Genomic DNA, 22,087 nt, shown 5'->3' on the forward strand with positions numbered 1-22,087 from the left:
TGCATTTGACTTGGGTTCCATTTGCCCTGAATGCACTTCCCTGCCAGGTGAGCCCCCCATGCATAGTCCGATGCGTCTGTTAGGGTTTGGCCAGCAGGGGGTAGAAGGAATGGTAGTCCCTTGTTTTGGTGGCAGGCCTCTGCCCACCAAAGGAGCTCTTAACTGCAGACAAGGTATGATAGGAATCATTGCTTCTAGATCCTGAGAATGTTGACACCATAGGCTTTTTAGATACCACTGTAGTTTCCTCAAATGTAGTCTTGCACATGAAATTAGGAGAATGCAGGAGGCCATGAACCCAAAGGCTTGCTTTATTTGCCTTGCAGATACCAGGGTTTTTGTGGCCATTAGTTTGAAATAAGTTGTCAAATGAATTTGTTTTTCTGGTGGGAGGAAAGCCATCTGGGAAATTATGTTCAAGCTTGCTCCCAGGAATATAATTTGCTGACAGGGTACAAGATGCAATTTCTTTTCGTTTATGGTGTACCCCAGACAAGTTAGCACCTTTTGTACAAATGCCAGATGATTCAAACGTATGTCCTGGCTTTCTGCCCGAATTAGACAATCGTCCAGGTATGGGTATATTTGAATATTTCTTTGCCTGCAAAAAGCAATGACTGGAGCTAGGCACTTTGTGAATACCCTGGGCGCAGTAGATAAGCCAAAGGGCAGTGCACAGAACTGATAACGCATCTAGCCTGCTTTGAAGCGTAGGTATCTTCTGCAAGATCCCCTGACTGGGATGTGCAGGTAGGCTTCCTTTAGATCCAGTGTTGCCAACCAGGCATCCTTGCCTAGCATAGGAAGCAACTGGTGAACGGCTAGCATCTTGAATTTGGGGATCACCAAAAAGGTGTTTATAGGTTCATAGGTTCATACTAGGCTATCTGCCCTAGGGCATTTATAAGCCTAGCCAGAGTGCATTTGGCTTTCGCCACCCATTTTAAAATAATTTTGCTATGCCCTTTTTCGAGGTTAGTATACTGTGCCTCTAACAGTGACACAGAAATGATACCCGGGGTAAACCTACGATCTCCCATCCACTCATCAAGATTCCTCTTGAAGAGAGTCAATGAGGGACTCTGCCTAACCTGGACTGGGATTTTATTCCAGAGTGAAGGGAGCCTCTGGGTTATGAATCTGTCCCTCCAGCATGTCCTATTTATTTCAGTGCTGAGGTAAAGTCTCTCGAGCGCGTAGCTCGATGGGATTTGGATTTTCTGAGGTGCAGCATGTCCATTAATTCCGGGTTGGACATGGCTTTATACGTCAGGCACAGATCGCCTCTGAGCAGGCGGTATGCCACTGAGTAGAGCTGGAGTTTCTTTAACCGGGCAGCATATGGCATCTGTTTGAGCCCTTTGATCTTCTTGGTGAGGTACTTTTGGGGTCTTTCCAGTTGCTGCAGGTGTCTGGTAAGGTACATCCCAAAAGGGGCATTGTACTCAATTATGGGCCTGATGAGGGATGAGTAAAGAGGCACGATGACCTCCCCTGATCTAGATGTGAATCCCTTCATGATTAGGTGGGCTATATAAAATGTTTTTCTAACCACTTTGGCCACGTGGTTGTCAAATGAGAGATTGCTATCAACTTGGGTCCCCAGGTCCCTAATTACTTCTTCTGTACTAAATGGATTACCACCTATGTGGTAATTTGTGGGCACTTTGTTTTTGCCAAAGGGGATGACTATATACTTTTTGGCATTTAGCTTGAGGCCATGGCTCTGGCACCAGTTGTCTGTTTCTATGAGGCCCTTTTGGAGGATGTTTGTGTCAGCTGGAGTGTCGATTATAGCACCCAGTTTGCAGTCATCTGCAAACTTGGTCAGCCACAGTCCTTCCGTGTTGGCCTGTACCTCCAAGAAATATATACCGAACAAGAGAGGTCCCAGGACTGAGCCTTGTGGGACGACAGTTGTAACTGGTTTGGAGTCTGACATGGCTCCAGCAATTCTAACCATGTGGGTTCTATCCTTGAGCCAGTTTGCAACCCATCTAGTGACATAGGGGTTTATATTTAAGCTGGTGAGCTTATCTATAATGCCCGAGTGGGGTATTGTATCGAAGGCTTTTGCGAGGTCCGGGTAGGCTGTGTGGACCACCTTCCCCTCGTCAATGGCCTTAGTGACTGTTTCAAAGAAATCAACCAGATTTAAGAGGCAGGATCTGCCCTTAACAAAGCCAAACTGGGTAGGATCCAGTGTCTGTAGGTCCCCAATATCTTTATTTATGAGGTCCATGATGATCCTTTCCATAGCTTTGCAGACCAAGCTAGTCAGGCTTATGGGGCGATAGTTTCCAGGATCCGTTGAGGCACCACCTTTGTGGAGAGGGACCGCTGTTGCTGTACGCCACTCTTTGGGTACATAATCCTGTAGTAAGGCTGAGATTGAACAGTAGTTTTATGTTTGGGTTTAGCTCTTCTTGGAGTTTATGTAGGACGCAGCCCGGGACACCGTCTGGTCCCACTGATGCTGTGTTTTTTGCTTTAGAGAGGGCAGCTCTTACCTGAGCATCTGAGATGTCAGGGGGGCAGCACTCTGCTGGGATAGATATTTGCCCTTTTGGTGGGGAAGGGGGGGGGGGGGAGTTTGAGTTGAACCTGTCAGCTAGGATGTTGGCAATGTCTGTGGGTTCGGTGTATTTTTTGTCATTTTGGACTAATTCTGAGCATATCTGGGAATTACCACCCAGGTTCCTAACATAACTAAAGAAAGCCTTGTGATTATCCTTAGTGTCCTGTGCAATTTTTCTCTCAAAGCTGGCCTTAGACGATTTTATGAGTGCCCGTAGCTTTTTGCTAATACTGATCAGAGATGCCTTCCCTTTTTGGGATTTTGCTCTATCATGTAGTGGCTTCCTCCTTCTATTGTATAGTTTGTTTATGGCTGGGGTTCACCAGACAGGACGTCTGCCTTTGGAGGATTGGGACTTGGTTTTATTTGGGATTGCATGATCCATGCATTCCTGAAGGTGTTCATAGAATGCGTTTATAAAGGATTCTGCAGTCTGGGCTATATTTTCTACAGACCCGGGGGCTTTGAAGGATTCCACCTCGGTTTTGAGGAGTGTGAAATTTGCATTAGAGAAGTTTTTCACTGTGGTTTTCAGGGCAGTGGGTGGAGTCGGGATGTGAATATCCAGTGAGATTAGTTTATGGTCTGATCTTACCAATGAGGGATACACTTCTGGTCTGGAGCATAGAGTCCCCATGTTGGTGATGATCAGGTCCAGTATGTTTTCCCCTCTTGTGGGAGTGGTAACAAGTTGTTCCATAGCATTTGAGTTTATAAATTCTAGGAACCTTTGGGCTAGGGTGTTGGAGCTAGAGTAATGCTCCCAGTCTATGTTTGGGTAGTTGAAGTCGCCCAATATAATGGTGTTTGGAGAGACCTTCATATTTTCCAGTGTTCTCAGGAAGGCTGAGTGGGGTTCCTGGGTTTGGGAGGGTGATCTGTAGCAGGCTATAAACTGGAAGGCAGTTTTACCCACTGTTAGTTGCACATGGATGGTCTCTGATGCTTCGTGCTGTGCCACCAACCTGGAGGTGTAGGTATCTGACGAATATTGATACTCCCCCTCCTTTTGTGGTTTGGTCCAAGTTTTGGGGCCGAAAAGCATGGTAGGTCCAGGATAGGACTTGATGAGTTGTGTTTCTGGGTACCAGGAAAAGTCTTGAGTAGAAACCTTGTCCCTTTTTCCTCTTCTGGTACAGGTCGAATAGCCCTTATGCTTAAGAGAGAGTATACTTGCTTTTGAGCTTCTGCCCACTGATTTGGGGGTAGATCTGGCTAACCATTTGGGGTTGGTAAAGTGTGAAAGTGAAATCCGCATCCTTGGGAAACTATATTTAAAACCCATTTGTCCTGGTAATGAGTTCCCATTTTTTTTCTGCAGAGCAATTTTTCTCCCTAAAGGAGCAGTCAGTTGAGAAGGGCTTGGAAGTTTTAAAGTTAAGTCATTGAGACAGTTTACCATAGGGGAGTCTTACTACTCCCTCATTTGGAAGTGGGAGACCCCACTGCTTAGTCCTGTGAGTACCCTGGGATGAAGCCTGGGTGTTTTGCTGGTTCTGGGTTTGGACTGAGAAGGCCTGGAAGAGGCAGGAAAGGACCAATTCTTAGAAGGCCAATGCCTACTAAATCTTGGAGGCTGTACTTGTAGGAAATCTTTAACAGTTTGCATAGATTTAGCTTTTTTCTCCATCTAAAGTACTACTTCTGCTTTGTTGCCAAACAGGTGTTCCTGATTTAAGGGAGCATCCAGAAATTTAGCTTTAACATGATCTGGCAAAGACTGCTCCTTAAGCCAAGCGTGCCTTCTAAGTACAGACCCAGTGGCAGCAGCCCTGCAAGATGCCTCTAGTGAATCAAAACCACATTGCAAAGTATGTTTTCCAACTTGTTCAACAGAATACATTAAATCCTATAAATCCTTATTTTCAGCACAGTCAGGAATCAACATAATTTTCTGTTTAAGCAATCCAGTAATATGCTGTTGATACTTTAACATATGAAACTGGCAGTTTAAGGCCCTAATAGCCAAGGTAGCAGAAGTGTACAACTTCTTACCCCATCTATCCAGCGCCCTGGAATCTCTATCAGAGGGGGTAGGATTTTTGGCAGTAGTAGCCTTAATGCCCTTGGGTCCCAGTGAAATAGTCTCAGGATCAGCAGTAGAATTTTTAAAAAGGAACTTGTGAGAGTCAGGAACCCTGTAATATCTAGCAGGTTTTCTGGGAGCAGGAGGTAAAGAGTTAGGTGCCAAGCTAGATTCCGAAAAAGCATCATCAACAATGTCTAGTACAGGGGGGATAGCTAAAGGCCTGTGCTGGGGCAGGAGTAAGAAATCCCTAAGCCTCTTTTTAGAATCAGAGTAATCCTGGCTTTCCCACCGAAAATGCTCCCTAAGAGTATGCAAGGTTTCACCAAAAGAGAAATCCTCTGGAGGGGAAGCAAAGGGAATAGAGTCCTCTCCATCAGAATCCTCATAGACAGACAAGGGTAAATCCTGGTAATCAGAGGAAACAGAAATTTCAGAATCCTGATCAGAAGTATCCTAAGCAAATTCAGATCTAGGTCTCTTAGATGGGGGAAGGCCGTCTTCCCCTGATTAAAGTAATAAGGTCTTCAGCCATTCTTATCATTTGTTTTTAGGCATAGAGGCCTGACAATGTGGTCTGGGCGTCGGTTTTCCAGGCATGGTTCAAGTTTTAGGCCTTGAAGAAGATTACGTCGGTTTAATATGCAAGTCAGTAAAGCCTGAATACACCCTCAGAAGCCGGTGCCTGCACAGCAGCTCCAGACCCATCCAATGTAGAGACATACGCAGGTTCCACAGTTGAAGCATCTTGCAGCATACCAGACTCCGAATGGGTCTCAGTAGAAGCCTGCGAATGTGAAGTAGCGGGTATCAGGGGCTGCGAAAGCGCCTCACTGAGTACAGGCGAACTGGTGACTAACTTAGGAGAAGCGTCAACGGCAGCTTTGGACCTAGGCGGCCTGTCTCTGTCTATCTTTGCATTTTTTGGAATGTCAGTAGTCAGATGGCTTACCAAAGACATAACTGGATAATTGATCAGAGTACCAAAATATTTAGAAGCGTAAACACAGAGACAACGAATAGTTCGTTGTTTAAATAAGGCACAAAACCGACAGCAAGGTACATCGTGGTCAGGGCCTAGGCAAGGAATACAGTATGAATGAAAATCTATGAGGTATTTGCTTTCCACAAGAAATACAATTATTGACTTTTACTGACATCGGTTTAGAGCAAGAAATATTTTCCCCAACGGGGTGCTTCGCTTTTAGTTGAAGATTTCGATTCTGAAGCTCGAAAATGAAAATTTCAGGAGTCGGCCGACCGGCACTTGCAAATTGCTTCTGTTTCGGGCACCGCACGGCAAGAAAGACTGATGTAATGGCATCGGCTGCATGCTTTATACCCATGACTACCTGACGTCATGGAAGATGAGACAACTGACGCAGGACCCAAGACTTTGATAATCAGGCCGACTGAGGGCTACTGCAAGCAGATAACCCAAATGTGATGACTGCAACAGTGAAACATGGAGAACATCTGCAATCCAAATTGTAGCTTGCTACAGATCCCCCACCATGCCCCAGAATTCCCATTCCTCTTTTCTTGATATACTGGAAAATATTAGGGTTCAACCAAACACCCTAATAATGGGCGATTTCAACTACACCACCATTAACTGGGAAAACTACTCGTACTAACTCCTTCGCTCAACGCTTTCTGGAATTCATAAATTCCAGTGCCCTGGATCAACTTATCCACGCCCCCACCAGGGACAACAATATCCTAAACTTAGTCATTAACAACATGAGTGTCTGGCATTTCACACCTGAAGTCACCTCCTCATTGGTCAGATCCGACCACAAGCTAATCACCCTAGATATCCACATCCCGCCCCCACCCCCCATTAAGGGAACCATGGTAAACATTTTCTCCAAAGCCAACTTCATGCTTAAGACAGAAGTGGCGAACGTCATGGCACCCATGCAGATGGGCTATACAGTTATGACTGCTGAATTCTACAAATGCACTCTATAACCACTTACATGAGTGCAAGGATCGTGCTATCCCAAACAGAACCAAGACGCTATCCTCCAAAGGAAGCCAATCTGGTGGTCCCCTGCCATAAATAAACTCTACAACAGAAGGAAGAAACTGTTGCAAAACAGAGTAAAATCCCATGAGTGGAGGAGCTCCCTGGTCAGCCTCGATAAGAAGCTGAGATCCATTATAGGATCCTCCAAAGCTAGCTACGAAAACAAAATTGCCACTGATTCTAGGTACAACCACAAAGCATTCTACAGCTATGTCAAGAATCTCAATGTCAACACCCAGATCTGCTCTGAGTTACTGCACAACGGCATGAAAATTACAGAACCAACTGATATTGCCACCATCCTGGCAGACAGATTCAGTGCAGACTTTACCCCCCTCTCACCCCCTAAAGGGCCCATATCTATACAGGAAGAATGCAGAGTCCCTGTAATCACAACTGTGCAGGTAAAAGCTGCACTGAGTAGTAGATACATGTTTAACTGTTTCTTTTTGACAGGAAAAATGGGGCCAACTGTGTTATTAATGGGGGTGGCAGCAACAGCAGCTTCCCCAGGGATATGAGCAGAACACTGTGATAAAACAAGGACATTTTCTTTTGTGGCTGGAAGAAAGACAGACAGACTGTGGGACTGGTAGTTTCTTCCATGGTCAAAAATGTAGTCGTCCCTAGGAAAAACAAGCAGCAAAAGACAGTAAAAAAATAATCTTTAGAAGTCATGGCTTATAACAATAAACCTGTGTTTCAGTAAAGAACTGAGCTTTATTTACTCCACTGGTGCATTTTTACTGGGTGAATCTTTAGAAGTCACATTTTTCACACACACTTTAAAACACTTTTCCAGCCTGAAAAGTAAAATAAACAATACCTCTACAGAAAATAAAAATTCAGTTACTTTTAAACAAAGAAAAAAATATTCTCATTTTAAAAGTACAATATATTCTCATGACAATCTGTGGAAATAAACTCTTAGCTTAAAAATAACTTTCCTGATCATAAAAGCATTAATAAACATTTTTTTTTTAAATGGAAGTTTTTTTTCCCAAAGGGAACTTATCTGCCCATCATAGGAACAACGAGAGTCAACCACTGATCTTTGAAAGACTCAGAGGAGTTTACTCTTTGGCATCAGGAAAGAACTGAAGAGCTTGGTGTCCAAACCTGCCTTTTCATTCAGTTCAGCTTGAAATGACTGACTGGGCACGTGGAAGACGTCCTGAAGGTTTGGAAGCTGGCTGTTATATCCTATGCAGGAATTTAACCCAAACACTTAAGGTTGCTGTAACAGTGATTAATAGTATGAACATCTAGCATTTAGGAGATTCTGTGGCCACTTACTGATCAAGAACTCTGCATCCTCCATTCCAAACACAAACTATGCTGTAAACAATCTTAATTCCCACAGTTCAATACTTATTGTAGCAAAACTGTCATCTCCAACGTATTTAACTAAAATATGTTTCACAGATCTCTAGATGAAGACTCCAAAAAATGGGCATGCTGCTCTAACACAAGAATCAACCACAAAATTGTTTGCTTTCAGCCGCATATTCCACTTCTTCCACCGTCAACTGGAAAATGACACTCTTCTTTACAGCAAGAATTAAGTCAACTATACTACGTTTACTTCAAATTTAGTAGACAATTACAGAGTGACAACAAGGAGGCAACAACTTCTGCAAAGAGAAACAAGACTTCCAGCAGCAACAATGTAGTTTAATTTGTTGCTCTTATATTCTCTCAAACTGCTCCTTTATGGGAAGCAATAAACAGACGTCTAACAGTGATCAACCTCTTTTACTAGCTGTCTGTCTTTCAACACCCCCCCACTTTTCTGCTCCTCGATGCTAGACACTGATCAAAATGAAATGGCTTAAAGTAATATACTGCAATCTGCTGCACTTATGCACATGCCCCCCCTCCCCCAAGGCCATACAGACCATCACCTAACAGTAAACAAGAAATGTCCTTTTGATTTCATCTTTTCCAGCTCCTTTCCCTGCCTTTTTTGTCCTAATCTGATATTGCTATCCAAGTGAAAGAAATAATGACTGAAATAATGTATTACAGCTTGAAACATTTGTTACATATGCCCAATCACAATAATTTAAAACAAAATGGGTAGGGTGTACCGTTACCACTACTCACGCAAACATTTTACATATCATCTTACACGTCTTCTGCAAGCATTTTTTAAATATGAGAAATCTATACCAGAATATCCAAAATGTATCTAAATGACTATCTCCAGTTCAGTGATTAGAGCTTGCTCGATAAGCAATGAGATTAATTGCTCTGAGCAAATACTTTTTGGAAGCTCATCTTGTATACACACTGGACAGGGAATTCACACACACAGCCTGTTACTATGCTTGGGGGAGGAGGGCAACAAGACATGAAATGGCTAGCCATGGCCTCCTACTATGTGCAGGTGTTGTGGGGGAGGGGGGGCTGGCAAAAAGTAACATGCCATCTAACTTATGAGTGAGGATTTCCATACATTTTTGGAAAAAACTCAGGTTAACAATTCTATTAGAACATTTAAAGTTTGTTTGTTTGTGTCTTTTGGCTTTTCCCGGTTAGGGGTCGCCACAGCGGAACTCTGGTCCGCTAATGATTGGCAGTTGATTTTTACTTACCGGCTTGCCAGGCCTGACGCACAACCTTCAACGAAGGTACGCCCATTCACGCACATCTCCAAGCAGAAGACGCTCTAGTTGAGAATCGAACTGGACAGCGTCTTACTGTGAGGCGACAACATTTAAAGTACTAGTGAAATACTTATGCATAAAATGTCCTGAAAGTGGGATTTTTTTTTTTAAATTTTAGTCATATTTCTGTGAAAGTAAAATTAAAAAATGGAATAAAACAGCGTACCACACAGCTGCTAAACATAACTCACTTTTAATTACGGTGTTAATGAGCAACTTAACCAGCTGACAGTGTACACAATACTGTCCTCAACAAGGTCATAATGTGCAGAGATGCAGAGATATGCACCTTGAAAACAGAATTATACTGGTTCAAGCCATACATTTCTGGGACTGGTCAATATCAACTGAATGCTGAGAGATGCTGAATAGGAAGATTCTCTAAATGCAGATGTCTTACTACTTAGAACATGTCTGTGAAGTGAGAGGTTACCCAGCAACTCTAATACTTCTGAGAAGTGGGAGATTTCTTGGCAACTTCAACAAATGCAAGATCTGGTGGGAGCAAGGTCAAATGCATTCAACTGTATAAAACTAGGTGGCAATACATAAAAAATTATAAACATTAAATATAACCATAGATATGTAATCTAACTGCAAACATCACAAAACAAAAGAAATGTGTTAATTAAAATAAACCCAGAAATGTTGCAACCAATGCAGAATGCCACTGTAGTATTATTAATAACTAATAAATTAATAAATGCTAAATGGGAAAGGTCATTTTTAACACACCTGCATAAGCTGCTGAGCACTGGACCCTCGCAAAACCACCCAAACTAGTAGACTCCAAAGGTGTGGAAGCATGTTGATAAAATAAGCAACTCTGGGATGACTTCAGCCGCACTACTAGATCCACCATATCCCGTGTGGTAAAACAGAAGCTCTTTCATGCAGGATGGACTAATGATGTATACTGCAAGATATCAGAAAAAGAACTTTGTAGATGACACTCTTTCAGACAGGTAGTGAAGATTTTAAAGTACCTCAATGAAAGAAAGGGATTAATGTAAAGTATAAACAAAAAATGTATACAAGAGAAGCCAGGCCATGAGGTGCAGCCAGCTGTCACCTCAGTCAAGGGGGACTTTTCTGTCTTGCACAGCCATGGACTGGAGATCAGACACCGCAGTCTTTTCAGCCACAATGGGGCAATGAAGAGGACCCCCAATCTTCCAATATATACATAATCACAAGGAAAGAAGGAAATGTCAAGAGGAATATGCTATGAAATATACAGCGGATGGGATAGGCCTCTATGCCTAAAAAAAACCTTATTACTTTCCCAGGTGTCAAAAAGGTCAGTCTCTGAGGTACACTATAACCAGCAGACACCAAAGGGTGCTATATAACTTACTAAAGAAGTGTCTGCTGTCTGGCAAAGAGATGGGTTCCACTAATGGAAGGCAAAGCCAACCATCCATCAAGCTAGAGCCTAATAGTCTGGCAACAAATTAAGGCCTTTAACTCATGATGAATTTATATATTTGGACTTGTAACTGCTGCATTAATCAGGTTTTCAGCAGTGTAAACAAATTTAAGATTACAGCTCTCATAAAGCTCAAGGGGGTCTACGCAGGACTCTTCACTGTTGCCTCACAATAGTTGCCAAGACTATGACTTATTGGTCTCTTAGGCAAGAATGAGTGACATATCTATGCTCACATGAAAGCACTCCACTGAGAAGGGATCTGAGATTAAATCTGGAGACACCAGTGTTTACAAACAAGATGACTTCTAGATGAAGACTAGTTCAGGGTCTGCAACCATGGGAGTGCTCAAGGCAGACATGCCTCTAGGAAAGACTTCAAAAGGAGTTACAGAAGCCAAACATTCAGACAGGGTCTCTCGCCATTCCTAGCACCATGGTAAAACACACAAGGTGCAAAGAACAGGGCAAAATTTTAGTAGTATATCTTAAAAGGTAATGCCTACCCAAATCAAAATGAAGAAACCTTATGAGAGGATAAGAAACAATGATGTGCAAGGAAGCATTCGTCACACCTGTCAATGCCAGACAAGCCATGTACACTCGGTGATATAACCCCTTAAGAAAGTCCTGTTCAGAAAAAGGAAAAGCTAGGAACAGAACTTGCTGCCCTTCATCAAAAACAAGAAAGTCTTTGCAACCGTTCTGTGACAGTCTGGGCCTATTCCAGAAGCTCAGAGGAGATGTGCTGCTTCCAGATCAAAGCCTTTCATGCAGGACAGCCTAACAGCACCAATACACCGCCATTAGTGACAGCATCCAATAAACACAAATCCTTAATGACAGCTCTCCAAACCATGATGAACTTAGAGAACTGGCCCCCTCACAAATGTTCCCATAAGAAAGTCAAGATAAGTAACTGCTGGGTCAGTGTAGTCACCCTTCTTGGAAACTTTGCTAGCACAGACAAAAAGGTCAAGGCTGACTGATGCTTAGAGGCTCTCTTCATTCAAACAGACAACGCATTCATCTCACAAACCTTGGTAACCTAGAAAGACAGAAATGGGGACAGGATATCACTCAGATTCCACAGATGTGACCAACACCGGACCTCATTTTTGAAGATTCTAAATTAGATTTCTGCAGGCCTGTTCAAAGAAGTTATCACCCAAAACATGGTAATCAAAAAAGATGGCCTAAGCTTAAACAGTGAGTCATGCCACTAGTACAACCACATTCACAACCTAGGTTTTCTAGCCTTATGTCCAGCACCTAAAGATGACAGTTCATGGACACAAATGGAGTAAAAGGACTAGACAGTGTGTCCTCTACCCAGGTCACAGACTACTAAACTAAGAAGGGAAACCTGAGGAGAAGGCTTCTTAGCTCAGACTGCAATCAGTGAACCAGCACAAGGGAAAGAAGGGGCCATTCCACATGAAACTGGATGTTCTAATGTGGGATAGGTGGGGCAGACACCTTATGAAGCATCCCTCAAGGTAGTTTGCTGGGGCAGTAACTTTCATGCTCTTGTTGTCAATGGCTAAAGACATATATAAGCCTGACCTCTTGTCAGCTGAAGTGGGAGCTCATGAGTACTAAAGAACAAGGCCATCACCATACAGGAAGAACTACATGGATGAAGAATTGACCGATGGCCGACTTTCATCATCCTTTAATTCTCTGTCATTCTGGCACTAACCTGAGATCACACACACAGGATGTTTCTTCTCAGTCCCTGCTGTAGGCACCTTCCACAGACATCATTGTAACAAACCTAAGGTAGACCTTGAGCTTTTCATTTTCTATCAAGTATGCAACCATAATGAAGTGCTAATACTTAAGTTAATATCTCAGGTTGTGAAATTGTACATCAGCCAACGTGGTTCATAGTTCACTTAAAATTTCAGAAATTTGGACTTTGAAAATGGGAACTTTCCCATGATAAACAATTTCAGTCAAACATTGTAAATATTAGACAGTAAACAGTAGATGGGTAAGTGCAACTTTCTAGCCAAAGTGACACTGCAGTGTACAATGGCAGAAGGCACACATCCCCTCAGGTAGGGATGTCAGAAAATCCAGAAATTTACAAGTTAGAGATATTGAGAGGAAATTACCAACTGCAGAAAGTGTATGCCAGAGCTACACTGACCATGTCACATACTGAAAAAAACCTGTGCACCTGAAACACAAAGCTGGAGTTGTACTGCCAGTGCAGCTAGAAACAAATTAAATGTTTCTAGGCAGTTTGGATTCAAATCCCAAAAGCTGCAACCATTTCATTATGTTTAGCTTTCCTAAATATGCAATGGCAATATCAACTCTTCTTTGGTTAATCCCAAGACATACTACCACCACAAAATAAATCTGATGGAACACAACTCAAAAGTCATGGTCCTGTACAAGTTTGGCACTTAAAGCAATACAGCAGCATTTGAATTAAATGGAAAAGATCTTATACAGCACATATACCAGTGCAAACCTTCCCCCATGCAAATTACAGCATCAGTAACAATCAAAATAAGGACATCTATAGACAGTCAATGTCCAGAGAGATGATATATTACCTGGTACTTCAGTGCATGCATTTCTGTTAGACTGGTGCAGTGCCCTCCTAGTACATGCTGTAGGAAAGGGGGGACAGACAAGCAGTGATAAACATACAGTAAGGTGCATTTGCTGATGCAAGAAAACACAAAACACTAACTGGGAAAATAGAAATAAACGCAACACATTCAGAATCTTAAATATTTGTACTTTCCTCACTTCTGCTTCCTAAATCTGATGAAACTGCCTAATTTTATTAATGCTGTGCTGCAAGCAAGACAAGTTAGAACAAATTAAATATATATCAATTGGGATGGAAGTTTACATGTAAAAATGCAAATACGAATATAAAATTTTATATGAAAACAGTGTAGTTTTTCAAAAGTAAGTTGCACTTACCATAACGGTAGATGTTTGATCAAATCACTGTTGCAGTAGCCTTAGCTATACAGGTTTATAGGAGGTTACTAGGCTATTGGCCCTGAGGCCCTTATAACCCCAGCCAAGAGTTTAGCCCATGTTTAGACAAGTCAGCATCCAAAGACCTTGTCCAGCACGGACACAGGTGGAATCCCAGGAGTATATTTTCTGTTTCCCATCCAATTATCCAGGTTGCAGTTAACAAGGGATAATGAGGTACTCTGATGTGGAGAGGGAGTCTATTCCACAGATGGTAAAGTCTCTGGGACACAAATCTGTCCTGCCAACAAGACCTCGTGATATTGCAGATCAGGTTGAGGTCGTGCGTACGGGTTATTTAAGTGGAGCTTGACTTGCAGTCCCATCATGATGAGGTGTGAGATTGCTTTGTATGCCAGAAAGAGGCCACCTCTGAGGAGTCTGTACGAAACTGAGTAGAGGGACAGGGCTTTTAGCCTATCTCTGTAGGGTAGATGTTTGAGGCCCTGGATTCTCCTGGTGAGGAACTTCTGTGGTCTCTCCAGCTGCTGCATGTGCTTTGCGAGGTACATGCTGAAGGGGCCATTGTACTCAATAATTGGCCTTATAAGATATGGATACAGGGAAGTTATGACCTCTTTGTCCCACGATGAGATACCCTTTACTTATGAGGTGGGCCATGCAGAAAGCTTTCCATACAACAGAAGCAAGATGCTGGTCAAAAGTTAGGTTGCTATCAACCTGGGTGCCCAAACCCCTCACTACTGATTGCGTACTTAGGACGTTATTAATGTGATATGTGGGGCGTCCACTCTCCAGGACGATGATGCACTTTTTTTGACTTTCAGCTTGAGGCCATGTTTCTGGTACCAGTCATTTATTTGGGTGAGAGCCCTTTGGAAGACATCCACATCACTAAGAGCATTGATGACCGCACCCAGACTGCAGTCATCTGCAAACCTGGTCAGCCATAGCCCACTGGTTTGGCCTGCACCTCAGAGAAGTACATCCCAAATAACAGAGGCCCCAAGACCAATTCCTGGGGTATGCCGCTCATTATGGGTCTACTGCTTGAGGTAGCTTCCTCTATTTTGATTAGGTGCGTTCTGTCAGTGAGCTAGTTTGCTACCCATCTGGTGACATATGGATCAATGCCTAGTTGAGAGAGTTTATCTATTATGCCAGAGTGGGGCTTGTGTCGAAGGTTTTGGTTGGGTCAAGGTAGGCAGTGGGCACAGTCTTCCCTCGTCCATGGCTTTGGTGACTGTCTCAAAGTCGTTGACCAGATTTAAGACATGCTCTCCCCTTGATAAAGCCAAACTGTGTGGGGTCGAGTGTTTGGATGTTGCCAATGTCCTGGTCAATGAGGTCCATGACAATCTATTGCATGGCCTTGCAGATCAGGCTAGTTAGGCTGACAGGTCTATAATTTCCTGGATCGGTGGATGTTCCACCTTTGTGTAAAGGGATGACAGTGGTGGTCCTCCACTCGGCTGGGACAAAGCCGGTACTCACGTTTTGGTTGAATACATACATACATACAAATGTTTCAAGCACGGGCATTAAAGCCCTTCTAGCTTGCCAATATGCCAGAACAAGAAGTTATGTACTCACCATAACGTTCGATGTATGTAGTCCATCTCGCCTCACATTCTTACCCGTGGGTTCGGAGCCGCATATCGGCTCCGACTCGGCCGATTTTTACTAGCTCAAAGTGTCGCATTGGCTGGGCTAACAGGGTATCTCATGGTGCACTGCTCCATATGCCCAGATCTAGTTTGCTGCGAAACAACATATGTACTTCATACACACCTCACTCACATCTATATAAACAATCACTAAAGAAAGGGACTCAGCAGGTGACAACCTATACTCCAAATCCTATGCTCCAAATCCTCCAGGTAGGGGGGAAGGTGGGTGGGTAAGTAAGAATGTGAGGAGAGATGGACTACATACATCGAACATTATGGTGGGTACATAACTTCTTGATGTTATGTAGTCCTATCTCGCCTACATTCTTACCCGTGGGACAGTGTCCCTAGCACCTACATCCTGGGTGGCTCATAGGAAAATACTCCTGAGAACTGTGGAACCAAAGGAAAATCTGCCCCTGGAGACCACGTCCAATTTGTAATGAGAAACAAAGGTGTGGGGAGAAGTCCAAGTAGCTGCAGCACATATATCATCCATTGACAATCTAGCTTGATAGGCTGTGGATGTGGAGATAGCCCGCGTAGAGTGTGCCTTGACTGGAAATGGTAAATTTTTATCTCCTGCCTGATAGATGAAAGAGATGCAACTGGCTATCCATCTAGACCGCGTAACCTTGGATATCGGAGAACCCAATCGGTTTTCCGAAAAGGAAACAAAGAGTTGGTCAGACTTCTGGATATCTTTTGTCCGGTGTAGATAAAAGCGCAACTGTCTATGTACATCCAATTGGTGAAATCTAAATTCTGCCTTGTTAGAGAAGTGGGGAAAGAACACTAGCAGCTCAATGGACTGATTAATGTTAAGGAAGAAACGATGGATTTGGTCTAAGAGAGACCCTATCTTTGTGAAAGATTAAATATGGGGGTTTGATGGAGAGGGCTTGAATTTCCGAGACCCGCCGTGCTGAAGTGACTGCTATTAAAATGCTGTTTTCCATGTTAAGAATTTTAATTCACAGGTAGCTGCAGGTTCAAAAGGTGGTAGAGTAAGGGCTTGAAGAACAAAATTGAGGTCCCAGGGCATGACGGGTTCGGACACTGGGGGACGAAGCAACAGGGTACCTTTGAGGAATGCCTTGCATAGTCTGTGAGCCATAAGACTAGGTTCATTCACTACGTGGAAATTAGATATTGCCGCCAGCTGAACTTTGATGGTGGCTGATGCGGATCCCTGATAGAAAAGCACTGACAAGAATTCCAGAACTGAATCTATTGGAGCTGTATAAGGATTGATACCCTCTAGTATGAGCCCAGATGGAGAACCTTTTCCATTTGCTAGAGTAAATCTTTCTAGTGGATGGCTTATGGGAGGACGACCACTTCCGGTGAAAAATGATGACGTCCGACTAGCGATGGAAGTGGAGTAGCCAGGCTGTCAACCGGAGTGTCCTCAGAGAGGGGTGGGGACTGTCCCGACATGTGTGTCAGTAAATCTGGTAGAGGGTCCAGAATCCAAGGAGTGTCCACAACGTATGGTTGAAGAAAGGGACACCATACTTGAGGCCAATGTGGGGCAATCAGAATCATTCTGCTTCCCAAGGATTGAGCTTTCTGAATCACCCTTGAGAGAAGGGGAAACGGAGGGAAAGCATAAAGCAGACCGGAGGCCAAAGTTGAATGGTAGCATCCCTGGTCTGAAGAAGTAGATGTCTGGTGAAGGTGGTAAGGAGCCAGTCATCCAGATACAGTAACACCTGGAATCCTCAATATCTAAGGTAAGCTGTCACTACTGCCATACAGTTGGTGAACACCCTGGAGGCTGTGGTGAGACCAAAGGGCAAAGCACAAAAGTGGTAGTGACTGGCTCCCAGCCGGAAGCGTAGATGCCGCCTCGACACCCTGTCCATTTTTATGTGGTAGTGTCTTGGAGGTCTATTGAGTACATCTAAGTCTCTTTCCCTAGTAACGGGAGTATAGACGGCAGTGTCGCCCTCCGGAACTTGCCCTTCTTTACTGATTTGTTCAATCTGCTGAGGTTCAAGATGGGCCTCCAGTCCCCTGTACCTTTTGGCACTAAAAAGAATCTGGATTAAGTTCCGGATCCTATTTGATCTACTGGGACAGTCTGGATGACTCTTTGTCAGCAACTTGTTGACCTCCACAGTTGCCTGATACCTGTGATTGGGTGGAACATCCAGGGATCCTCTTGGGGACATAAGGTGGCAAAGGGTATGACATAACCTCTGGTAATTATTCTTTGTGCCCATTTGTCTTGAGTGATACTTAGCCAGGCTTCTGGATACAAAGAATTGCGACCCACGACCGGCTCCAGAGAAGAGCAGTCGGGCCCCACATCAGGGGCGCTGGTAAGGCCGGCCCCGAAACGATTTGCGGCCTCCTTGGTTTTGCTGCCCACCCCTGCCCCTAGGGCAACGTCTACCATTTCCCCCTCCTCCTCTGCCTCTGAAGGAGGAGTCACCCTGTGCATCTTGGAAAAACCTCTGGGACTTCTTGAACCACAGTTTACCACCTCTCGGACCCTTAGGGTATGATCTACAGGGGACAGTAAAACGTACTCCCATGGCAAAGTGTTTTTTTCCTTCTTGCTCGCACCGGGTGAGTGTGTCCTTTACCTTGGGTCCAAACAATGAAGAACCGAAGGGGCGTTGGTAAAGGTAGACAAACGGTTCCGCAAAATTACACAAACGCATCCAGGAATGACATCTTAGGGAAATTCCTGAACCCACTGCTCTACTCACTCCATCGGCTGTATACAAGATAAGCCTCATGGATGAGCTGACAATAGAGTGCAAGGTGGACAACTGGGAGAGACTGTGTCAGGGACTCCCTCAGTGCATTTACCTTGTAGAGAATCTCCTAACTCCTCAAGGAGATCTCTCTGAAGCCTCGTGAAGTGTGTAATGTAGTTCAGCGATCTAAGGGTAAATGCCGCTGACGAAAAGATACGCTTCCCATATCTGTCCATCGTTCAAGATTCTTTATTTGGCGGATGAACAGAAGTAGTAGGTTCCGCTAGCTCCTTCTTAGTGGCCGCCTTCACCACCATGGCAGCCATGGAAACACCTTTAGACAGAAATTCCTTTTCCCTGGGTGCAGAAAGAAATTTATTTGGTCTCCTGGGGACTAGCACCACAGCATCAGGAGTATCCCACACCTTCTAACGAGTTTCATCAGTTCGTCGAAGGGAGGAGACACCAAAGAGGCTTAAGTTTGAGACCCGAAAGCCTTCAGGTACACTGACTCCTCATCAGAAGGGGTGACAGTGGGCCAGCCACACCTCTGCTTAAGGACCTCCAGGATGTCTACGAAGGAGACATTATCAAAGGATGACTTAGGGGACCCTTCTGACTCCTCGAGGTCGGTGTCCAAGGTAAGAGGCTCGTCCTGGGAGTCTACATGCTTCCTCTTGCATGTTCTGTTCTTCGGGGGCTCCTTGGAAGGATAATCTGGGGAAGTCTTGAAGAATGGGGGCCACCAGCCGGTGGCCCCTGAGGCTGCGGGTCTCTGCTGTCCAGAGTGGGGGTAGGAGCGGAGACAGAATTAGGTCCCCTAAAAGGTAGAGTGTTGGTACCCCTGGTAGGAGCTGATGATCGAGACAGCACACTCCTCATCATCCCGAATGCCGCCCTCCTCGGCTCCAAGGATGCCATCGGTTCCAGAGCAGTCGACCACGAGATAGACGTAGGGTTCGAGCTCACCCTCACCAACGCGCCGAGAGGAAGGCACAGAACCAAAGAGGTTTGGTTCCAGGCGTCCCTGTCAGGGCTGACCAGGGAGCTTCGATTCCAAGACACCATGGACTGCACCAAGAGTGTCGGAACGGAACTCTGCTCCAAAACAATCTCAGGGGAAGCTGGAGCCAAGGGTTCCACCAGCTCCGAGAGACCAGCATGGCTCAGAGGAGGAATCACCGAAGGGGGGATGGACTCAAGTGGCCCCAGAACCAACTGGGTCGGAGCCAACAACTATTTAGGTAAGACAGATGAGTTCAGAAGTCTCAGCACTACCCTCTCCACATCTTCTGATAAACTCCTGGAAGACGGAGTAGGAGAAAGCACAGTTGTGTACACGTACGATAAATGTAGATGTTAGAGTCTATTCACTGTTGCAGTCATTACATTTGGGTAATCTGCTGGCAGGTTGCCCTCAGTCGGCCTGATTAACAAAGTCTTGGGTTCTGCGTTGGTTGCTGTCCCTTCTTCCATGACGTCAGGTCATCAGGGGTATAAAACATGCAGCCGACGCCATTACATCAGTCTTTCTTGCCCCAAATGTCAGATGCCCCCCAAATGGGGAGCAAAATATATATACATGAAATTAAAAACACAAAAAAATATACCTCCAAACAAAAGCAAATACACCAAAAAGGATTTTAAGCATAGTAAAGAAAGTAGAGGTATAGTAAGAGAAAAACAGGGGGCTGGAGGGAGGGTGACCAGGACTGCAACAGTGAATATACTCGAACATCTACATTTATGGTAAGTGTACACAGCTGTACTATGTTCTTCGTGTTTCACTGTTGCAGTCATTACATTTGGTTAGATTCCCAAAGCTATGGTTGGGAGGATGGATTTATATAGCATTAGAGCCAGCTATAAGGCCCTGCAGGACAGCAGTGGCAAAGCCAGCTCTGGATTTAGAGAAGAAAGGTAAATGATAATGTTTGGTGAACGTATGAACTGAGCTCCAGGTAGCAGCTTCTTGAATGTCTCTGGTAGGAACACCTCTGAGAAAGGCTGTAGAAGTAGATGCAGCCCTGGTGGATAGTTTTACCATGGTGCATATAGCAGAAATGAATACAACGGCTTATCCATTTGGAAATAGTCTGCTTTGAAATAGCCTTTCTCTCTGCCCTGCAGCAAATGCCACCAGAAGTTGTTCAGATTTTCTTACAGATTTTGTCCTGTTTAAATAAAATCTAAGTTGTCTGTATACATCCAATGAATGCAGAATCTGCTCCCCCTTGTTCAGTGGATTGGGAAAGAAAGTTGGCAAATGAATGGTCTGATTAAGAGCCACACTGGATACCACCTTAGGCATGAAGGATGGATTGGTCCTGAGAGACACCCTGTCCGCATGAAAAATAATGAAAGGCTCCACAGCCATAAGAGCCTATAATTCAGAAAAAACCCTTCTAGCTGAAGTAACTGCTACAAGGAAGGCTGTTTTCCAGGAGAGAAATTTTAAGTCTGCAGTAGCAGCTGGCTCGAAAGGAGGGAGAGTGAGTTTTTCCAATACAAAATTGAGGTCCCAAGGCAGGGGTTGGAGCTCTCCTGGGTGGTCTTAAGTTTTTGGCCCATATGAGATGCTGCTTTAGCAGAGGATAAGAGAAGAGGGGGGAGGTTCTGTGTTGTAATGAGCTGAAATGGCTGAGGCATGGATTTTTATGGAAGAAAAAAAAAGGCCCTTGTGAAGAATCTCAGTCAAGTATTGTAAAATCTGAGGAATATTGGGCACTGCTGTGCTGATTCCTAGTGATCGATTCCAGGTACAGAATATTTTCCATCTCGCCTCCAAAATGACATCCATCACAGGTTTGCTGAGGGATGCTAAGAGTGAATTTAGGTGATTAGCCACGCTGCAAGACTCACAGTTTGGAGCTGAGTGTGCAGAATTTGGTTGTTCTGCTGAGACAGTAATTAAGGTGTCTGAGGCAGGTGCCACAGTGGAAGGTGTGACACATTGTGCAGGAGCGGGTATCAGTGTTGGCGAGGCCAGTCTGGAGCAATCAGAACAACTTTTGGTTTGTCCTGTTTGACTTTTAGTAGAACTTTGGAGAGCAGAGGCAGAGTGGGAAAAGCATAGACTGATTTTTCCAGCTGAATGATACAGCATCCACTTTCCAGGCTTTTTTGTGATGAGTTTTTGTACAGAATTTGTCCAACTGATAGTTCTGGGGTGAGGCAAAAAGATCTATGTCTAGACTTCCCCATTTGCGTGTCAACAGGTTGAAAATCCATGGCTGCAGTTTCCATTCGTGTGGGTCCATGAGATTTCTGCTTAGGTCGTCTGCCAGAGTATTCAGCTTTCCTGGCAGGAATTGAGGTTGTAGTTGTATTTGGTAGGTAAAGGCAGTGCTCCACAATGCCATGGATAGTCTGCAAAGGGGGTAGGAGTGAGTACCCCCCCTGCTTGTTTATGTACCACATAACTGTGTTTTCTGTCTTTATCATTAATTGTCCTGGATGAAGGTAGTCCTTGAAGGCTGTCAGTGCATTCTGTACAGCTAGCATCTCTTTCCGAGTGATATGAAGGTGCATTTGACTTGGGCTCCATTTGTCCTGAATGCACTTCCCTGCCAGATGTACCCCCCAAGCATAGTCAGATGTGTCTGTAGTTAAGGTTTGGGCAGCAGGGGGTGGAGTGAATGGCAGTCCCTTGTTTTGATGGCAGGCCTCTGCCCACCACAGGAACTCTAGTTGCAGGCAAGGTATGACAGGAATCATTGTTTCCAGGCTGTGACAATGTTGACTCCATAAACTTTTTAGGTACCACTGAAGTTTCCTCATATGCAGTCTTGCATATGGAATTAAAAGAATGCAGGAGGCCATGAACCCCAAGGCTTGCAGAATTTGTCTTGCAGATAGCAGGGTATTTGTGGCTACCTGTTTGAAGTAAGTTACCAAATTAATTTGCTTTTCTGGCGTAAGGTAAGCCATCTGGGCAGCTGTATTCAAGCTTGAACCCAGGAATGTAATTTTTTGAGAGGGTACCAGTTGTGATTTCTTTTC

The 22,087-nt window shown here is 44.3% G+C and overlaps 1 protein-coding gene across 1 annotated transcript in view; it reads right to left on the bottom strand.

Annotated features, from left to right (window-relative positions):
- The window catches only part of PCM1 (pericentriolar material 1), a gene marked incomplete at its 5' end in the record, with an annotated part of 3,258,627 nt that overhangs the window by 1,484,172 nt on the left and 1,752,368 nt on the right, over positions 1–22,087 (bottom strand). The window contains one exon of the mRNA XM_044063494.1: positions 13,305–13,361. Within this exon, the coding sequence (XP_043919429.1) occupies positions 13,305–13,361 (57 nt within the window). The remainder of the gene's footprint in view (positions 1–13,304; positions 13,362–22,087) is intronic.

Source organism: Protopterus annectens, chromosome 2.part1, assembly GCF_019279795.1.
Source record: "Protopterus annectens isolate FY-2018-M chromosome 2.part1, PAN1.0, whole genome shotgun sequence".
Lineage (NCBI taxonomy): Eukaryota > Metazoa > Chordata > Ceratodontiformes > Protopteridae > Protopterus > Protopterus annectens.